Source organism: Acipenser ruthenus, chromosome 3 (assembly GCF_902713425.1).
Source record: "Acipenser ruthenus chromosome 3, fAciRut3.2 maternal haplotype, whole genome shotgun sequence".
NCBI lineage: Eukaryota > Metazoa > Chordata > Actinopteri > Acipenseriformes > Acipenseridae > Acipenser > Acipenser ruthenus.
The window spans coordinates 50,166,281-50,186,307 of record NC_081191.1 but is presented as its reverse complement, the minus strand read 5'-3'; the positions used below and the strand labels follow the sequence as shown (position 1 = coordinate 50,186,307).

Here is a 20,027-nt window from a genome sequence, read left to right as displayed (position 1 = left end):
GAAATCGCCGATGTTTTGGCATACAAGTAAATTTAGGTGTTACATATGGTAGATGTCTGTACCCTACAGAATTCTGTACCCTTAATGATTCCACGCCAACACAGCTGCATTGATGCATTGAAAGCTTGATGTTTCTGAACAGTATTTACATGTAATACAGTGAAAATGTGTTTTAAAAGAAAAAAAAAAAGTTGTATAAGTTTACTTTAATCAAAGGTTTTGTGTATTGAGCAACGCAGGAGGCTGAACGTACTGTATGTCTAGAAAACCAGTGGTGTTAAATGTGCTGTTTTATGTTATCGCAGAATTAGTTTTGTCTTGTTTACAATGTTTGTTGCAACCTACAATAGAACTCAATGGAGAACACAATGGGGCTCGGGCACAGAAATATCGCGCATGCACGTCCAGCGATCTTTTAAAAACTGTCCTCTAAATCACTGCATTTTAAAAACTGTCCTCTAAATCACTGCAGGAAGAAGAAAATAAAAACAAGTGCTCTGGCTTTTCTGTTCCGTACCACATCATGGATTGTTATTCCTGTGTTACAGTGTGGGCAATAATCCTTACACTATCAGTGTACTGGAGCAGATATTTTGAAAAGAGCATTGAAACCAACGTTAAAGTTTTAAGTGTAAAAAGTTGTCAGGATGTTAACAATGAAAAGAAAAATTACAGGTACGTTATTTAAACAGCTGTAGCAACACTGTAGAAAAAACTATTTTTGGGTACTAATTCATTATAAAAATAGTCTTCATTTAAGTAGTCAATATTTTACAACTATATTTAGTTTTATAAATCACACATGTCATGACAAAGCACTTTGATAGCTTTTTTGATAAAATGTGCTATATCAATACAAAATTAATGAAAACTGGCCTCCATATCTTTCTAAATAGGTTACATTGTATAATCCTCCATTTTAAATGTTAACAAATACAAGATATTTTGCATCATTTTTATTTTTTGCTTGCATACTTCCCTGGAGTGCACTAGTGGCATTATATAGCTTTACCACTGTTTAGATAATTTTAATAGACCCTTTTGTTTTTATGATTATAGTACTCAAAAGGACCTTGTATTGATTATTTAAGCAGCAACTGTTTTCAGATCAATTGAAAAGACCCAATAATGCTGACCCACATACAATGGAATGGTTACTAAACGCGTTTGTGAAGTAAACACATGACCAAAGCACACTCACCCCACTTTAAATACATAACCACAATATCAGTTTGGTTGCGTGTAGAGTTTACTTTGCCAACTTCCTTGTATAGTACTTTCGACAGGGTGTTAAAAAAAAAAAAAAACTAAGTAAAAACCCCTCCCTTTCCTCCACACTTACATTTCAGATTTATTCGCTTGAAGTTCATGGAAATGAATCTCATTAGGCACAGATTTTTTTAAACTTTGTTTTATTGGGAAAGAAATTGTTTACAGAGATCATAATACATGTAAGCAGGAAACAATGTACTGAGTGGGACTGAACAATACAGCATATTTTGCATTCCTTTTTTTTTTTTATCCCTACTCCCCCACACAACAAATAAGAACACCTAGAGAGAGGGGTGAAATAATAAATAAATAAAAATAAAAATAATATAATAATAAAAAATAAAGAAAGAAAATATAATAGGTAAGCAACCAGAAGAATAACTATGTAGGTCACAGAGTCATCAGTATAGGAAAAGAGAGATCAAGGTAAAGAAAACAGCTCCAGGTCATGAACATATGACAGAAAGAGCTGCCAGGCTTTGTAAAAGGAGCCAGTGGATCCGCGCAGTATATACTTAATTTTCTCCAGTTTTAGAAAGTACATTAGATCTCTAATCCAGTGAGTGTGTGTGTTCAATAGTATCCTGCATCTAGCCAGCAAGGACGCAAAGGCCAGCGTGTTTCTCTGCAAATTGGACAGGGGGACATCATTAGCCATTACACCAAAGAGTGCACTCAGGGGGGTAGGCTCAATATGTGTCTGCACAATGTTAGAGAATGTCTTAAAAATAGAAGTCCATAGGGGACCCAGCCTGGGACAAGAGGGATGCTGGAGCTTGTTTGCGTCGGTCACAGGTCGGGTCTAAGTCTGGATAGATCTTAGCCAATTTCAGTTTAGATAGGTGAATATGATGTAAAACTTTGAACTGAATTAACCCATGCTGGGTGCAGACGGAGGAAGAATGGACTCAAAAGAATGGAATTCCAGTCATTTTCAGAAATAGCCAGGCCCAAATCCTGTTCCTAAGCAGATTTCAGTGGAGTCAGGGAGGGACAAGAGAGAGATAAAATATGATTAGAAATGTTGGAGATTAAGCCCTTACACCCAGGGTTGGAGTTAAAGACGGGCTCCACAGAAGGATCAGGGGGCAAGATTGGGAACTGGGTGTCTAGTACGCATGAAGTCCCTGACCTGTAGATAACAAAAAAATGAGATCTGGGTAAATTTAAATTTATTCGAGAGTTGCTCAAAGGAAGCAAAACATTTTATCGATGTATAAATCCTTGAGAGTGGTAAGACCATAGGTGGCGCGTGAGTCTTTCGTCTGGGGAGGCTATTCCACACTTTTCCCCTTGCATTTATTGAACCCAACGATGTACAGTAAGATATACACACGCACACACACATATATATATATATATATATATAAATTAAGACTTGCATTCTTTTTTTTTATTACTCTGTTACAAGTGAGTCTGAATACTAAGTATCATTCATTGTGTTCAGTTTGAAAAATAGTCAGACTGACACAAATAAAAGCTGTAAACCGGATTCATTCTCCTGTGTCTTTTTGAGAACTTGTACTGTATAATAATTTATAGCACAAAACAGACCCCGAAACCACTCAGGGACGCTACACATATATATATATATATATATATATATTTGACCCTCCCCCCACCAACATAAGGCGGCCAAATAAATAAAGTTTAACATAGCACTAGCTTGTACTTTAAAACATGTTATACCTATTTAAGCAAATTAGAAAAAGTCAGGATAACAAGCTGCACTGTTTTTTTTTTTAAAAACCTTTAAATCCGTTAACCTGTTCTGCAGTCCTACGTACCTACACCAATTTCAAACACCATTTCCATCACTTCACACCAATTTAAATCAATTATTAATACTGACTATCATACTTATAATCAAGGGGCATTCAACGTATTTCATAAGGTATATTTGCAAAAAAATAACTGCACTCTTACCGTAATCTATATGGGGCTCGGAATGGACGTTAAACCTGCCAAGCATTGTCTTCATTGAAATGCAACGAAATCCTGTATTTTGGACCTTGGTGATACTGCAACAGGACCGTCATAGCCTTGTTTACCTGTTTATCCGAAAACTGTCTTTGGTAAGCAAAACCATAAATTTTCATCAGAATATTAAAATAAGTTTTAATATTTAGACTGTTCTGACTGTAGCGTCACAGTTAACAAATTCTCTCAAAACGATGGTGCGTGAAAACGGACAGTATGCTACGAAAATATTTTTTCACAAGTTCTGTAAAATCAGATTCGGATCAAGCTGTTTGTATAAATAACAGCAATTCGAATAAATGTAGAAATTGTTAAGAGGATGTTCCAGGCAAGGGAATGAGCGAAAAGGATTCTGAGTTTTCATCGAATGCCTCCTGCACCGGTATGGGGGGCTCAGACGGGAAGAATTGACGTTAATGTCACAGGGCACGCTATTGTACAGGTTCCGACTACGCCACTGGGGATTTGCACCCCAGAAGTATATTTGAATATCTAAACAATTCAGGCTAAAGAGAGCAACACAGGTTCAATTATATTCTGGAGGGGAGCCACATCACCGACCAACCAATACCCAGGAATGTACAGCATACCAAAAACTGTAATTAGTGGACAGCAGTTTTATTTTGTTATATGCAACAATTATTAAAACCCACTAACAGCAAGAGAAGCGATTTAATAAAACCAAAAACAAAACAGCAAGATAACAAAAGAAAAAATCTGAACAAAACAAACTATTTAAATCAAACACACAAAATACAACAGGGTTATTACAATAATTAGACACACTATCCAGTAAGACCACACAGTCCAAATGACGAAACGTCAGTTACAAGGCCAGGACCATTTGTTAGGATCAGAGAGTCGGTATGTTGCGTGGTTCTGCAAGCCACTGGTTCCAATCGACTTGAATAGCTGCCGGTCACGTCAGAATCCAAAGGATCTTGTCTATGCAAACTTGCAATAAACTAACAAATAAAACAAAACACACAGTCAATCTTTCTTAAAAGAATAAAAACCCAGGCAAGTACTGTTTAAAAAAAGAAGTTCAGGACAGAATTGCGGTAGTATATTTATACAAAGCTAAAACATTCAGACCAAAATAGATAACTACTAGCAGCCAATCAATAAATATATTAACTACAGCATCAATACAATACACATATTACAACTACAGCAGCAAATCAATGCATATATTACGACTACAGCAGAGGCGGGACCAGAGTATAAAATTGGGTACGAGAGTAAGTGCACAGCACACTAAAACCAGATGCAGTGGGTATCTAAAATACTAATTCACAGTGGTTTCTCTTTTCAGTGTTCCTCTATGGTGCAAAACACCAAAACAAAGGTTAGAAATCTGAGAGGCACTTAACTCTCCGGAAGGGCTAGTCGACCCACCCTTCCTATTGTAGTTTCTCGCCTTCCTCTCAAATCCGCCGCTTCACCACACCAGCTGAATCCTCCAGTCAGCTCTTCTCAAATACTCATTACACTCGCTCAGACACCGCGCCCAATTCACCCGATCCGCCACAGCTTCTTTCTACTCCTGGTTCCTGCCTCCGCTCTTGGCTGCGTCCTCTGTCTATATTCTCTGTCGCTCCTGCTGCTCTGCTCTGCTCTGCTCTGCTCCCTCTTCCCCATGTTAAGGATGTTAAGGGTCCACTCAAATAGCTTGGAGGGCGGGAAAAAACACTGCCTCGCCCCATCCACCGCTACAGTTCCTGGAATCAAGGTTCTGCCATAACTGTCAGTCTGGGTTGGCGGAGAGAGAGTGTACATCAACAAAACAATCTTGTGCTACACAAACAGTGCATACAAATAAATCCATATATAAAAAATACACAAAATAAATATAAATCAAATAAAATGTGCAATTCAAAACTCAAATCGTGAAAATAATAAAAGATAAAGTGCAAATACCAATAAATAATTATTATAATAATAAAGGGCTTAAACAACACTTAAACTCGTCACCCTGTGACATTAACAAGCCAAGCATTGTCTCCTCCAGTGACATCGAAATGCAAGTAAATCATGTATCTCAGTCTACAGTGTTGATTTTGATATCCCAGCTGCCCCAGCGGTCTGGTGGTTGCGCAGTAGGAAAATGAGAAATATGTTTGTTAGACATGCTTTGCGCGCTTGTGGGAAAAAAAAAATAATCAATCTTCTCACAAATTTTTTTTGTGTTGGTCAGAACAATTTCTTGTGAGGGTTTGGGCAATTTACAAGCCTCTTATATGCTCCTCTTATATGGGGGGGAGATGATTTGTGTCAATAGGGGCAAGCATAAGCAGATTTTGGAAGTCAAAGTGAAGCCTAAATTGACCCCAAATCCTAAGGACTAGAATGTTAGAACTGAAGCGGGATGTAGAGAGAGGGAGGCCGGAACATAACAAGGCCGGTAAGGAAGTAGACCTACAGGAGGCTGCCTCCATATAGAGCCATTGAGGGCCACTTTGTTGAAGGTGAGAATGTAACCAGATGGAAAGGTTGCGAATATTAGCCGACCAATAATAGAAAATAAAATGTGGTAATGCAGGGCAGCAGTGTGGAGTAGTGGTTAGGGCTCTAGACTCTTGACCGGAGGGTTGTGGGTTCAATCCCCAGTGGGGGACACTGCTGTTGTACCCTTGAGCAAGGTACTTTACCTAGATTGCTCCAGTAAAAACCCAACTGTAAAAATGGGTAATTGTATGTAAAATAATGTGATATCTGTATAATGTGAAATAATGTTTAATCTGATATCTTGTAACAATTGTAAGTCGCCCTGGATAAGGGCGTCTGCTAAGAAATAAATAATAATAATAATAATAATAATAATAATAATAATAATAATAATGCTAAACTACCTTGAGGCTTGGATCTCTGGCAGCGACGGACTGGGACTAAAAATCAGCCCTAGCATTTTAAAGTGCACAGGCCCACGTTGAGGCTGTGACGATACTTAGTAAGAATAAAATGCAGGATTTGCATTCTGACAGAGAATTACATACGACGTTTAGCAAATTTCTATTACTGAACTAAAAACAGACTATCTTGTGACGGGACTGTTTTACCTTTTGCTGTAAATATACATAAACCACATTTGGAAGTGTACAATGGGTTTGCTTATGTATTTCGGTAGCCTAATATGTTATTATTGCAGACATTTAGGAGGTAATATCCAAGGTAATATTAACACGCTTTTGCAAGACAGAGATGCCAAGGGTTGGCTGTCCTAAAGAGTGAGATTCAAGGCCAAAGAGAGGCTTTCCAGGTGGTGTGTTAGGTCATTGCTTAAGACAGGGACTCTCATCTTTGGTCCTTGGTGACATCCATTCTAAAATGAACTTAATAGTTTGTTTTAAAATGTACACTGCTTAATATTGCATATGAAACACTTCAATCAGTTAAATGAATTCATATTTAGCCCTCAGTAATACATTAATATGGTACAGTTTGCTATGTAAAAACAGAATTTGGTTTATATTTTCCCAGGACAATTGGCAGCTTTGACTTAAATAATATACATAATAAGAAACTTGTGTACTTACTGTTCATAAGCCACTTCTCTCACGCAATTTTAATTAACATATTCTGTGGTAGAAAAGTATAATCTTATGCAGCTGTATTTTCTTTATGATGCAGTAGCAATATTACGATCTTGGCAAAACCGAACATGCAACAAAATTGTTTGGTTTAACTCTGGGACAAATACGTAGCTTCAATGTTAAAACATATTTTCTATTCATGTCACATAATTTATAAATGACAGTATAGAAACTACCATGCAAATGAAACCACTGCATTAATTAGGTGTGGAATAAATAAAAACATGCATTACTATACTTTCTTCAAATTAGTGTTCAAACTATTTTCTTGTAGGGATCAGCTGTTTGTACAAAATCTCACCCGAAGTGCTGCGTACTCCGACCTAGAGTTTATGCACGTGTGCGATTGTTTTAAATATGGCGTTCTGTAAGTTAGACATTTACTTTTAAAGTTTGCCATCCTACATCACACTTTGCAAAAGCATCAAGTACAGTAAACACTGTCTCTCACAGCGCCTGGTGCTGATACGATCACTGATAGTTTGAAAACAACGCCCGCCCTTCCACATTATTGCTTAGTGACAATTGGTTGAAATGCTAAAGGCCAACACCTGCACAGCAATACAATTGAACAGTTACTCCTCTCTCCTCTCGCGATGAACATACAGATAAACTTATTTTCTACCTTCACTACTCTTCTTTCTACTAACTTTCTGTTTCATGAAATAAAAGGGCTACCCTCAAATAATAAGCAGTTGTAAATGTGTAGTTATGTCTACTGGCCCAGGCTAAATAATAATATTAAAGAGGAACTATGGATCAACCTACTGCTGGCTCTCCTCGATCGGCAGTTACATTAGATGCTGAATCGCCTAATTCTACAAATTGTTGCTCAATAACAGGAATAGCTGCCACAGGATCAAGAATATCTGCCCCAGGATGAAGAATATAATTTACTAGCATTTCATTCGCACCACGATCATGATTTCCAGGTTGAAGTTGATGACGGTGGTCGAGAAGGGCCGGGATGACTAAACAAATCAGTTATTTGAACACATTTTTGTTCTTCAGCTTCTAGAATCTTCTGCTTTTTTCTCTAATTTTCTCAGCTCCGACTTTTCGTTTATTTGATTTATCCATCTTTCTAGCAGGGAGTGCAGACCTACTAATTTTAGATGTCTCTGTTCCCCCCCCCCTCCCATCAACCCATGATGACCCAACATTCTGCACTGATTGGCTCAGGATTAGGGAGAAGCCATGCGTGAGTGTGTGTGTGTGTGTGTGTATCGCAGTGTTTTTTAAATAAAGTTGCTGAGAGGGAAGTTCCCTCAATTTGTATTTAATTACATTATTTTAGGTGAGTTCTTAATATAGTAAGTCATTTGAAGTCTTTTCTGTTTGATTAATCTACACGTACACAATAGCAAAAGCAAAAAAAAATAAAAAAATTAGGTTTACTTTTTATTTATTTTTTTCTTCATAATCACCGGCTCACTAATGCACCGGCCCCTCTAGAATTTGCCAGTAGTGCCAGATGGCCAGTCTGGGCCTGATCTCTGGAGGTAAGCCATCCATGTGCAAGGTTTTTTTTTTTATTATTCCAAATGAAGAAAGAAATTAATTCATCTAGGATATAAAAGAAGGATTTGGGGATGCAGATTGGGATGCAGTGAAAAAAATAAAAAATGGGGGTATGTCACAAAGACGGCCGGAGTGGGTGGCGTCAGACCAGAAGCAGGGAGTAAACAGACAGAGATGGTGGTTGTGATGAGCTGAGTGCAATGGCTGCACTCAGCGTTTAATAACAAATAAAAGGGTTGAAAACAGCACAAAACACTGGACACGGCACTACACGCCAAAATAAATAGACATACAAAACGGACTAAACACTAAACAAACGGTGCACGGAGAGACAAACAAACACGGTGAGTACAAACACTTCTAGATATTATTTTTACTTTACTACTTTACGTTCTCCTTCTCTCTCACCCGTTCTCCACTCTCGAACACCCAACCCTGAGTGCAAGAAATGTGCGTCTATATATACTATTGTGCTGGGATTCAATTACTAATTAATTATTCACTTGAATCCCAGCACGTGAATTAATTCTGTGCAACCCCATGCTCACATATTACATTTAACCAGCACGTGAAGTGATTTGTGCTCTCCTCGTGCCTAAATACAAATCTACACTTTTTAAATACACGTGAAACACAGACCCGTTTATATCCCGTGTACCAATCTATACACCAACATTTACACACGCAACATACAACACATAAATGCACACAGGGGCGGGGCGCATTGCCACATATACCCCCCCTTGTGCGCAGCACACATGGCCTCAACGGCCACCTCCCCCCTTAAAAATCCAGCAGTCCAGGACAAAGTCTCGGGCTGGGAAGGGAGGCTTCAGTGGGCCCATGGCTGGCCATGCTGTCAGCACCCCTGCCGGTAGTGGCACGGCTGACAGCCTGTTGGTCCCGTCCTGCAGCGAAAAAGCTGCGGGGGAAAGTGGTCTCCAGACCTCGTCCCCCTTCTTCGTGGCCGGCAGCTCCCCTTTCTGGGGCTCCGGCCACCGTACTCCCTGTGGAGGTACGGGCAGCAGAGGCAGCTCCTGCTCCTCTGCTCCTGGCGGTGGTGGAGGCAGAGGCAGCTCCAGCTCCTCTGCTCCTGGCGGTGGTGGAGGCAGAGGCAGCTCCAGCTCCTCTGCTCCTGGCGGTGGTGGAACCAGCAGGTATTCACCCTCTGCTGGTGGAGGTGGAACCAGCAGGTATTCACCCTCTGCTGGTGGAGGTGGCGGAGGTAGAGGCGATGGGGCTGATGCTGGCCACTCAGAGGGAGGCTGTGGCGGTGCTGGCTCCCTCTGCTGTGGCGGCTGGGCATGTGCGCGCCGTGCTGCCTTCGACAGCATATCTAGAGGCTGCTGGGGGACACCAGCATCCTGCCCTTCTCCCCCCCAAAAATTTTCAGGGGGTTGAGCCTGTAACTCCTCCCCTTCTGGCTCTTGGGACGGCACCAGCAGGTATTCACCCTCTGCTGGTGGAGGTGGGACCAGCAGGCATTCTCCCTCTGCTGGCAGCTTGGGTCCTACGGCTGTGGAAGCCCCGACTTCCCTCTTTTTGGGCTGTGGACGCACCGACTCCTCCCTTTTGGGCTGTGGACGCACCGACTCCTCCCTTTTGGGCTGTGGACGCACCGACTCCTCCCTTTTGGGCTGTGGACGCACCGACTCCTCCCTTTTGGGCTGTGGACGTTCGGGCTCCTCCCACTCAGGCGTAGGACGTTCGGGCTCCTCCCACTCAGGCGTAGGACGTTCGGGCTCCTCCCACTCAGGCGTAGGACGTTCGGGCTCCTCCCACTCAGGCGTAGGACGTTCGGGCTCCTCCCACTCAGGCGTAGGACGTTCGGGCTCCTCCCACTCAGGCGTAGGACGTTCGGGCTCCTCCCACTCAGGCGTAGGACGTTCGGGCTCCTCCCACTCAGGCGTAGGACGTTCGGGCTCCTCCCACTCAGGCGTAGGACGTTCGGGCTCCTCCCACTCAGGCGTAGGACGTTCGGGCTCCTCCCGCTTGGGCTGTGGACGCTCAGGCTCCTCCCATTTGGGCTGTGGACGCTCAGGCTCCTCCCGCTCGGGCTGTGGACGCTCAGGCTCCTCCCGCTCGGGCTGTGGACGCTCAGGCTCCTCCCGCTTGGGCTGTGGATGCTCAGGCTCCTCCCGCTTGGGCTGTGGACGCTCAGGCTCCTCCCCATAACTGCGGAAGGGACAGTGGGCGAACAGGTGATCCTGGTCGCAGAGGAGGCACCCCGGCGATGGCTTGTTACATCGCCGTGGATGCCTGGCCCTTAGGCGGCACTCCTCCTCCCTGTCCTTCACCTCTTTATCTGTCTCTGCCTCCCGCTTGGGCTGTGGAGGCAAAACCAGCAGGCATTCACCCTCTGCTGGTGGAGATGGGGACAGCAGGTACTCCTCTGCTGGTGGTCCTGTTACCTGGGCTGCTGTTCCGTTTATCGTTGCCTCCAGGTAGCTGAGGAGAAACTCCACACCTTCCTCCAAGGTGTTTGGGGTGTGTTCCTGCTGATAGGCCTCCCATCTCTCACTGTCCATCATCCACAGGGCCCGAACGACTATGGGCAGAGCCTGGGCCTCCAGCCCAGCATTCTCCAGGAACCAGTCCCGCCATTTTGTGGCGTCTTCTGCCATTATATATATATATATATATATTTTTTTTTTTTTTTAAACAAAACCCCTCCTGGTCTGACGCTTGGAGGCGCGGCTATCCCACGATGACACCACGTGTCACAAAGACGGCCAGAGTGGGTGGCGTCAGACCAGAAGCAGGGAGTAAACAGACAGAGACGGTGGTTGTGATGAGCTGAGTGCAATGGCTGCACTCAGCGTTTAATAACAAATAAAAGGGTTGAAAACAGCACAAAACACTGGACACGGCACTACACGCCAAAATAAATAGACATACAAAACGGACTAAACACTAAACAAACGGTGCACGGAAAGACAAACAAACACGGTGAGTACAAACACTTCTAGATATTATTTTTACTTTACTACTTTACGTTCTCCTTCTCTCTCACCCGTTCTCCACTCTCGAACACCCAACCCTGAGTGCAAGAAATGTGCGTCTATATATACTATTGTGCTGGGATTCAATTACTAATTAATTATTCACTTGAATCCCAGCACGTGAATTAATTCTGTGCAACCCCATGCTCACATATTACATTTAACCAGCACGTGAAGTGATTTGTGCTCTCCTCGTGCCTAAATACAAATCTACACTTTTTAAATACACGTGAAACACAGACCCGTTTATATCCCGTGTACCAATCTATACACCAACATTTACACACGCAACATACAACACATAAATGCACACAGGGGCGGGGCTCATTGCCACAGGGTAGTATAATCATTTTTACTGAATTTATACGTCCAATGAGGGAGAGAGGCAGAGCAGACCACTGTGTCAAGTCTTGTTTTGAGCGCTCCACTAAAGGGAAAAAGTTGGATTTGAAGAGATTAGTATACGACCGCGTGACTGAGACGCCTAAGTATGTGAAGCCGTCCGTAGCAACCTTAAACTGGAAGTTAGAGAGGATATTGTTGGGCAGCAGAATTAACAGGAAATAATTAACTTTTATTGAGGTTTAGTTTATAGCTAGAAAAATTGCCAAATTCATTGAGGATTGAAAGAACCTGAGGGATGGATGAGTTGGGGTCAGATATGTAAAGAAGGTGGTCATCTGCATACAGAGAAATCTTCTGTTCCCGGCCTTCCCGAACCACACCCTGGACTGTCTGGTCATTGCGTAAGCAAATTGCGAGTGGTTCAATAATGATAGCAAATAAAAGCAGCCCTGCCGAGTGCCACGATGTGAGGGAAGTAAGTAGAACTGGAGGTGTTTGTACGAACTGAAGCTAATGGAGATGTATGTAGCAGTTTGATCCAGGCAATGAAGTTGGGGCCAAATCCAAACATCTGAAGAGTAGTAAACAGATAGTCCCGTTCAACATGGTCAAATGCTTTCTCATCGTCGAGAGAAATAACCACCTCTGGAGTGGGAGAGGTTGACTGTGTATAAATGATATTGAAAAGGTTTCTGTGGTTAGAAAGGGAATGTCTATCCTGTATAAAATCATGTATAAAATGGAAATTAAAGAGGAGCTACAGCTTCAAGGTGATGTCTAATACCATGGCAAGGATTTTTACATCCACATTTAGGAAGGAAATTGGGCGATAAGCTCCACATTCCAAAGGATCCTTATTCTTTTTTTTTAAATCAAAGATATTGATGCCTGACAAAGTGTTGGAGGAAGAGAGCGAGATGTTAATGATTCAGAGAACATTGAGCTTAGTATAGGGGAGAGTTAAGCATAAAATGTCTTGTAGAATTTGATGGGAAACCCATCCAGCCCAGGAGACTTGCCACTTTGTAACAAGCTGATTGCTCTGGATATCTCATCTAGAGAGAAGGGTTCTTCCAGGTGTGCCTTCGATTCAGAATCGATTGTTGGGGTATCAAATTTATCAAAGAAATTATCTGCAAGTGAGGGTTTAGCTAAAGATTCTGATCTATAGAAGTTTGCATAAAAAATGTTGAACTCTTCATTAATTTCAAAATGGTCTGAAGTTACCTCACCTGACTGAGTATGTATTTGAGGAATCAGATGAGAGGCAGAGGACTGGCAAAGCTGGTAAGCTAGGATCTTATGGGCTCTGTCACCATATTCATACTTTGTCGTGATTTTAATAACAGTTCTGTCTTTTTTTTAATTTTTTTTATAAATTTAGTCGTTGCCAATTATTTTTTTATTATTTTCTCCCAATTTGGAATGGCCAATTATTATTTTGAAGCTCAGTTCGCCGCTACCACCCCTACCACCCCTGCGCTGACTCGGAAGGGCGAAGACGAACACACGCTGTCCTCTGAAGCGTGTGCCGTCAGCCGACTGTTTTTTTTCACACTGTGGACTCACCATGCAGCCACCCAAGAGCTACAGCGTTGGAGGACAACGCAGCTCTCAGGCAGCTTAGAGGCAAGCCCGCAGGCGCCTGGACAGACTACAGGGGTCGCTGGTGCGCACTGAGCCAAGGACACCCTGGCCGACCTAAACCCTCCCCCGCCCCCGGGCGATGCTTGGCCAATTGTGCACCGCCCCCTGGGAGCTCCCGTCCACGGTCGGCTGTGGAATAGCCTGGACTCGAACTCGCGACGTCCAGACTATAAAGCACATCCTGCACTCCACGTGGAGCACCTTTACCGGATGTGCCACTAGCCCTAGTTGTTCTGTCTTAAGGATAAAGGTCAAATTCAGTCTGTAACGTCACACTCCTTGTATAAATCGGGTGGGAGAAACAGCATATCTTTGATCCAATTGCAAAATGAGGTCTCACAGTTTAGACAGCCTCTCAGTGCGACTCTTATTAATTTGGGCTGTATAAGAGATTATCTGCCCTCACAGATAGGCTTTCAATGTATCCAATAGAGCAGTGTTTCCCAAACCTTTTGATTGACGACCCAAATGAACACAGAAATAATGAACCCACAATCAAAAATTATTTACTATTCGGTATTTTAACTTAAGTACTTCTTAAACAATCAAAAAGTGACATTTCATTTATTTGTAACTACACTATATAAGCATTCAGGCTTTGGTAGTTTCACAGGTTGCTAAAATGTTTGCTTTTATCTAATTCTTAGTATAAAATGGAATTAAACTAACAGATTGTAACATTTTGGGTTCTTGGGATAGAAATCAGATGGAGGCTGAATTGAATGGAAAGGATTAAGTCATTTATTTCTTTACAACAGTGGTAATGAAAATAAAAAAACATTAAGTGGGAGAAGGGGGAAGGGGGAACTGGGAGTCGAAAAAATGAAAATAAAATGATTATTTCTTTCAATTATTTCTCTCTTTCCCACTCTCCCTCTCCATCCACGCACTCTCTTCACGCTCCCTGTTATTTTCACGCACACCCTTATATCCCCTCGGCCCCACCCCTTATGCTAGACCCCTGCTCCCCACGTCTTTCGCGGCACTCCTGCAGCCCATACCCCTACACACACAGCATGCACCTTGCAGCCCTGCACACACACAGCACGCACCTTGCAGCCCTGCACACACACAGCACGCACCTTGCAGCCCTGCACACACACACAGCACACACCTTGCAGCCCTGCACACACACACAGCACGCACCTTGCAGCCCTGAACACACACAAAGCATGCACCTTGCAGCCCTGCAGACACACACAGCAAGACCTTGCAGCCCTGCACACACACACAGCAGGCACCTTGCAGCCCTGCACACACACACAGCACGCACCTTGCAGCCCTGCACACACACAGTTACAGAATTTACAACTACAGTCAAACCCATTTACAATGAACCTGGGATATAACGTACACACTGATATAAAAAAACCAGTACCATTGAACCGAATAAAATTGTATTAAGTCCTGTTTAAATTCTCCTTTTAGTATGTACTCTGATAGTGCATACTTTCTGTTATTACGCACGCACTGCAATGGCACACATTGGTCTGTATATTTTTTTTAAAAGCATTAAAATTCTAACTGATCGGGTATATAAGCACAGCCAGGTGTCTATCAACAATAATAGTAACCATAGCAAAAAATTAAAAAAATAAAAATACAAACTTAAAAATTTTAGTCAAGCAATGCAAATAGAAAAGACAAGACCAATGTATATTACTTTGAGGCAAGTTCTTCTCCCAGCATGTCGAATAGTAAAATTAAATTTACTGGAGTAAAATAAGAAAATATGTCAGTGTTCAGTATAAAACATTGCATTATAACTGTAACATCAGAAAACTTAGCCTTTTCTCAAGTCGGAATTAAAGAGCAAAAAGAAAAGCAATTGTTGACCAGTAAAGCAAACTTATCTGCCTCAGTCATCGTTGGATGGCCTGGGATTTTGCTGAGGAGTGGCAATACGGTCTCTGAAGAAAGCGGCTGCATCTTCCGGGGTCTTGAAGCTCTGCCAGACACTGTTAAAAGTGATCTGAAGCCTGACAGGGTGTAACAGACCCGCCTCCCGTAGCTGTGCCTTTACATTGCCATAAGCAGCCCGACGTCTTGATACTTTCACACTGAAGTCAGGGAATATGTAGACTCGTTTCCCCTGGAAAGTAAGAGGCTCCTTCTCTCTGGCAAGACGTAGTATCTGCTCCTCGGTTTGGTAGTGATGAAGCCTGACGATCATGGGCCACAGTCTTTCTCCGGGTCAAGGTTTAGGAGCGGTGCACTCTGTCAATCACGAGGGGCGAGTCTGACTTTTCTTTCCCAAGAACTTCGAGAAAGAACTCTGAGATAAAGACTGTGGGTTTCGGTGCCTCAGCCCCTTCTGCAATTCCAGTTATACAGAGGTTCTGTCTCAGACTTCTGCATTCTAAGTCATCAACTTTGTGTTTCAGTGTATTGTTTTCAGAAGATAAATTTGTGCATAGAGATTCTAGCGCCAAGACCCTGGCATCTATATCCTTTACAGACATTTCCACCTCCCGAAGATGATTGTTGTATGTCTCAAGTGTAGCTTGCAGAGTGCAGATTGATGATTGAGTTTCGGTTCTGAATGACTCGATAGTGGAGTGAAATCTTCGTGATTGCTGATATGAAAGAGGCCATGCTCTGGCCTTTGCCATTTTCTGCAGCTGACAGGGTTGATTCGAGTGAAGAGTCTGTCTGTTGCAGTCGTTTACTTTTTGGCTTGGACATAGCGATATACTTTCGGAAACAAGTATAAAGCAAATTTTACGTTTACAAAGAAATAAAAATGGCAGTTTAGGTGAGTTAAATGAGTAGATGTGCAGGAGCTCCTCAAAGCATGACTACTCGGCTGGCATGCTCAACAGCGCCCTCCAGGCACAGATTTTTTAACAGTCAGTCCCATATTTTTGTAACAACTGCAAGACATCCTAGCAAATTTTGTGATGTTTCTGACATTTTGTTACTTCAATAGGAATTAACAGGTTCTTGCTCTGAGAAGATACCACAGACATGAGGGGTTTGATGTATTGACAGTGACAGGGGTTACTACAATGTGCCTACAATGTAAGCCTCTTAGTTACACTACCAGATGACTTGAAATAACATGATATACAAGCAATAATAGCTTCAGTAATTGGAGCAAATACCAACAATTATTCATGCTGTACTTCAGAATAAATGCTTTGATTGCCAGTGTATTCATTAACATATTTCTTCATCTTTAAATGAATCCTATTTTAAATGTCCTTTCCTGTCTCCTGATCTTTAGAATGGAGTGTGCTGTACGTTGTCGTTGCTACTTTTGTTGTACTTGTACTCATAATAGCAATTGGCTGGGTCTACATCTGCTGCTGCAAAAGGTACCTTTCTTACACTTCATCACACACATATCAATTTTTAGCATTGTAAGAAAATGTATGTTATGAGTTTTGTTTTATGGCAAAAATGTGATCAATACAGATTTACATGTTTAATGTGTATTTAGACATTTCAAAGCATAAAAACTATTAATTGAAATAAAAACTGATCATTCCCAAATCGTAATGTTTATTTTTAGTGTAAAACATGAACCTTTTTTTCCCACTTCTTGTGGTGTTGTCTACTGAAGACTTAGTCACTGGAGATTAGGGTTATTATTGAAGTATTACAGTAACTGTTACAAAGGCACATCATGAGGCAATGGCATGCAAATGAGCTGAACTGTGTAAAACTCTGTGGCAATGTGCCCCGCCCCTGTGTGCATGTGTGTGTTATGTGTTGTATGCACGTGCAGTGATGTGCAATCCCGTGCCTAAATACAAATATACAATTTAAATCACACGTGAAACACAGACATTCCGTGTTGATATTCCGTGTACCAATGTCTATACACCAACATTAACACACGCAACATACAACACATAACACACACATGCACACAGGGGCGGGGCACATTGCCACAAGCTCTTATACAGTCTAGAACATTTAGTTGTTAGATGTAAAATGGTAAAGCAAAAATATATGAGTTTGAAAGGATTGTGCTGTCTCTATTGTGAGCTGCACCAAGCAGTTTATGCCATTTCATATCAGCCAGTAAGCTAGGAGCTATGGTGGTAATCCTACTATCAGGTGCCTCCACCTGTCAACTGTTATAGTTAGGCGATGAATGCTTTTTACTACAGCAATAAGAAGTGCCCAAGTGACTTTATAATGTATATACTGTTTTTTTTTTCTTATTATTTAATGTTTTGGTGGGGTTGTATTTCAAGGAAGAGGCGAACGAAAGTAAAGAAGAAAAACAAATACACAATTCTTGACAACATCGATGAACAGGAAAGAATGGAGCCGAGGCCTAAATATGGCAAGTTAAACCATTTTGTTTTTTGTTCTGGTTTTGACTGTTGGTGATTTTATTGGCCAGTAATTTTCAGATATAATAAACAGACTGCCCTGCCTCTCATACAAGAGTGTTTGTACTTTCTCAGATACTGTTACAAAACCTAAGATATAATGCATTTATACAACATTTTGACCATGGCAATACAATTGACTGCCCAGTCAGTGTGTTCACTGTTATGTTATATTGTGGGCCCAATTCACAAACCTTTAACTTATGAATGCACAAATCCAGTCCTCGAGGTTTAATAGGTATCATTCAATAAATAACTGACTAAGGCCTGGAAGGAGGTTAAATTGGATCAACAGAGTAATTTAGTACTGGTAGAAAAATGACCAGGAAGGGTTCTGGACCTCGAGGACTAGAATTGCGCACCAGCGAATAAAATAAAAAAATAAAAAAATCATTATACACCCCTAATCTAAATGGCAACCAATTGATGTTCTGATTGTGCTGTTATGCTGTCGTCAGGTATAAAGCACAGAAGCACAGATCACAACTCTAGCCTGATGATGTCGGAGTCTGAGTTTGAAAGTGAGCAGGACACCATCTTCACCCGGGAGAAGACCAGCAAGGGAAACCCCAAGAACCGTGTGAATAGCCCTGTCAAAAATGGAGATGCCTTCAGTTACCGTCCCAAAGATAGATAGATAGATGTACCACCATGTTACAAAGATGCAGTTCTGAATGAGGGGAAATGTATTTTAGATGTCATTTTGGTTTTTTTCCCAGCAATTTGGTTAATGAGTCACTGGATTAGTTCTAAAAGGGTTTTCGATATCAGAAAAAAAGGTTTGTATGTCTTGATTGAAATGGCTCCCCTAATTAGCAAACTGCCAAGCCAATCATTTAAATGAACAGACCACTTTTATTACACAGCACATAAACGGGAATGTAGATACAATTCTTATTATTTTGTCAACCATGGACACCTCGCTTACCATATTTTAAAGATCTGCTAATTGAGATGTTTATTATCAAGTGGTGGATCTCATGATTGTAAAGTGGTACCACTCAGGCAAGCAAAGGCAGAATGTTCTGTAAACAAGGCACCGCAGCAACTTCGACAATGACTTCCCTTAGAGTAGCCTGAGTTGTAACTCATCAGTAGATGTGGTTTATAGTTTTAAGTTTCTGTAAACATTTGAACAGTCATCTGCATTTTTATAGCATATGAATCCATACTTAGAAAATGTTATTTGAAGAGGGCTTGGTTGTAGAAGCATTCTCTTGACAAGCATGAACAGGAATGGACCTGTCCTATCAATGTACTTCATATTACTCTATAGCAGCTAAAAATGAAATTGCCTTATCATTAGAATCATTCATAATTCTTTAACTCCATGATTTGGCAGTTGATGCATTGGCATAGGTTATTGAAATGCTGCATTTTTGTGACAAACTAAATAAGTCTTTGGAGCACTGCACACTTGTAAGCCATGACTTGTTATATTTCTCTGCAGAAAACTTTTGTCTTGTTTTCCTGTGAAACTCCTGCATCAGTAAAATACCTGTTGGTGATGTATGCATTGTACATTTATTATATTACAGTAGACTCTCGCTAATCTAAACCACTTGGGACTGGACACTTGTTCAGAGTACTAATTATAATCTGTACCAGTTTAAAAATGCATTTTCTAGTTTGTTTTTAGAATTTCCCAATTTATATTTGATCAAAAATCAGCAATAGACCTTTGGGGGAGTATGTAAGTGTTATTTGTAACTTTAACATGCTCTTAGCTATTTAACCTTGAAATGCTGACATACAGTATACTGTGCATGTGTGTGTTGGGTTGATGTTTGCAGTAATATTTTAATTGATCAGCATGCATTTCAATTTGAGGTCTGGGTTAGCAAGAGTTTATTCTACTATTTAAATAGATGGTCTATTTAATTACTTGGTAAAATAAATACCTAATCCATCATGATACTAGATGGGGAGGGGTTTAGGTAGCTGGGTTATGTATGCAATGGTATCACTCTTATACAGCTATTTAAAATTGTTTCATGCTTCTAGTTGGAATTAAAATCCATGTCTTCATTGAACAGTCTTCATTTAATTGTGTGTTAGAAAGTTTGAAATTATAAGAAGACTATGCTGTATGAGAATGTTTATGAAATTAACAACAACAAAAAAAAACATTAAATAAATTCCATACCCAAGTCCATGACTCCTTTAGTAAACTTTACACTTTCAACCACTTACAGTATTCATCCTGTATCCCAATATCAATGTTAGTGGATTTGGTACAGCCTTAAGCTAAATGCACAGGAAACTCCCATACTGTGCATCTGCTTTTATAGCAATTGCTTGGACCGGTAGGAAATGTACAT

General features: G+C 41.3%; 1 protein-coding gene across 2 annotated transcripts in view; it reads left to right on the top strand.

The window, feature by feature from the left end:
* kiaa0319 (KIAA0319 ortholog) overlaps positions 1 to 19,218 on the top strand; it is a 100,163-nt gene extending 80,945 nt beyond the window's left edge. For both annotated transcript variants that reach the window (XM_034058904.3, XM_034058903.3), the window contains exons 19-21: positions 16,587 to 16,677; positions 17,566 to 17,657; positions 18,165 to 19,218. In XM_034058904.3, the coding sequence (XP_033914795.3) occupies positions 16,587 to 16,677; positions 17,566 to 17,657; positions 18,165 to 18,343 (362 nt within the window). In that variant the 3' untranslated portion in view covers positions 18,344 to 19,218. The remainder of the gene's footprint in view (positions 1 to 16,586; positions 16,678 to 17,565; positions 17,658 to 18,164) is intronic.
* The last annotated feature ends 809 nt before the right edge of the window (positions 19,219 to 20,027 follow it).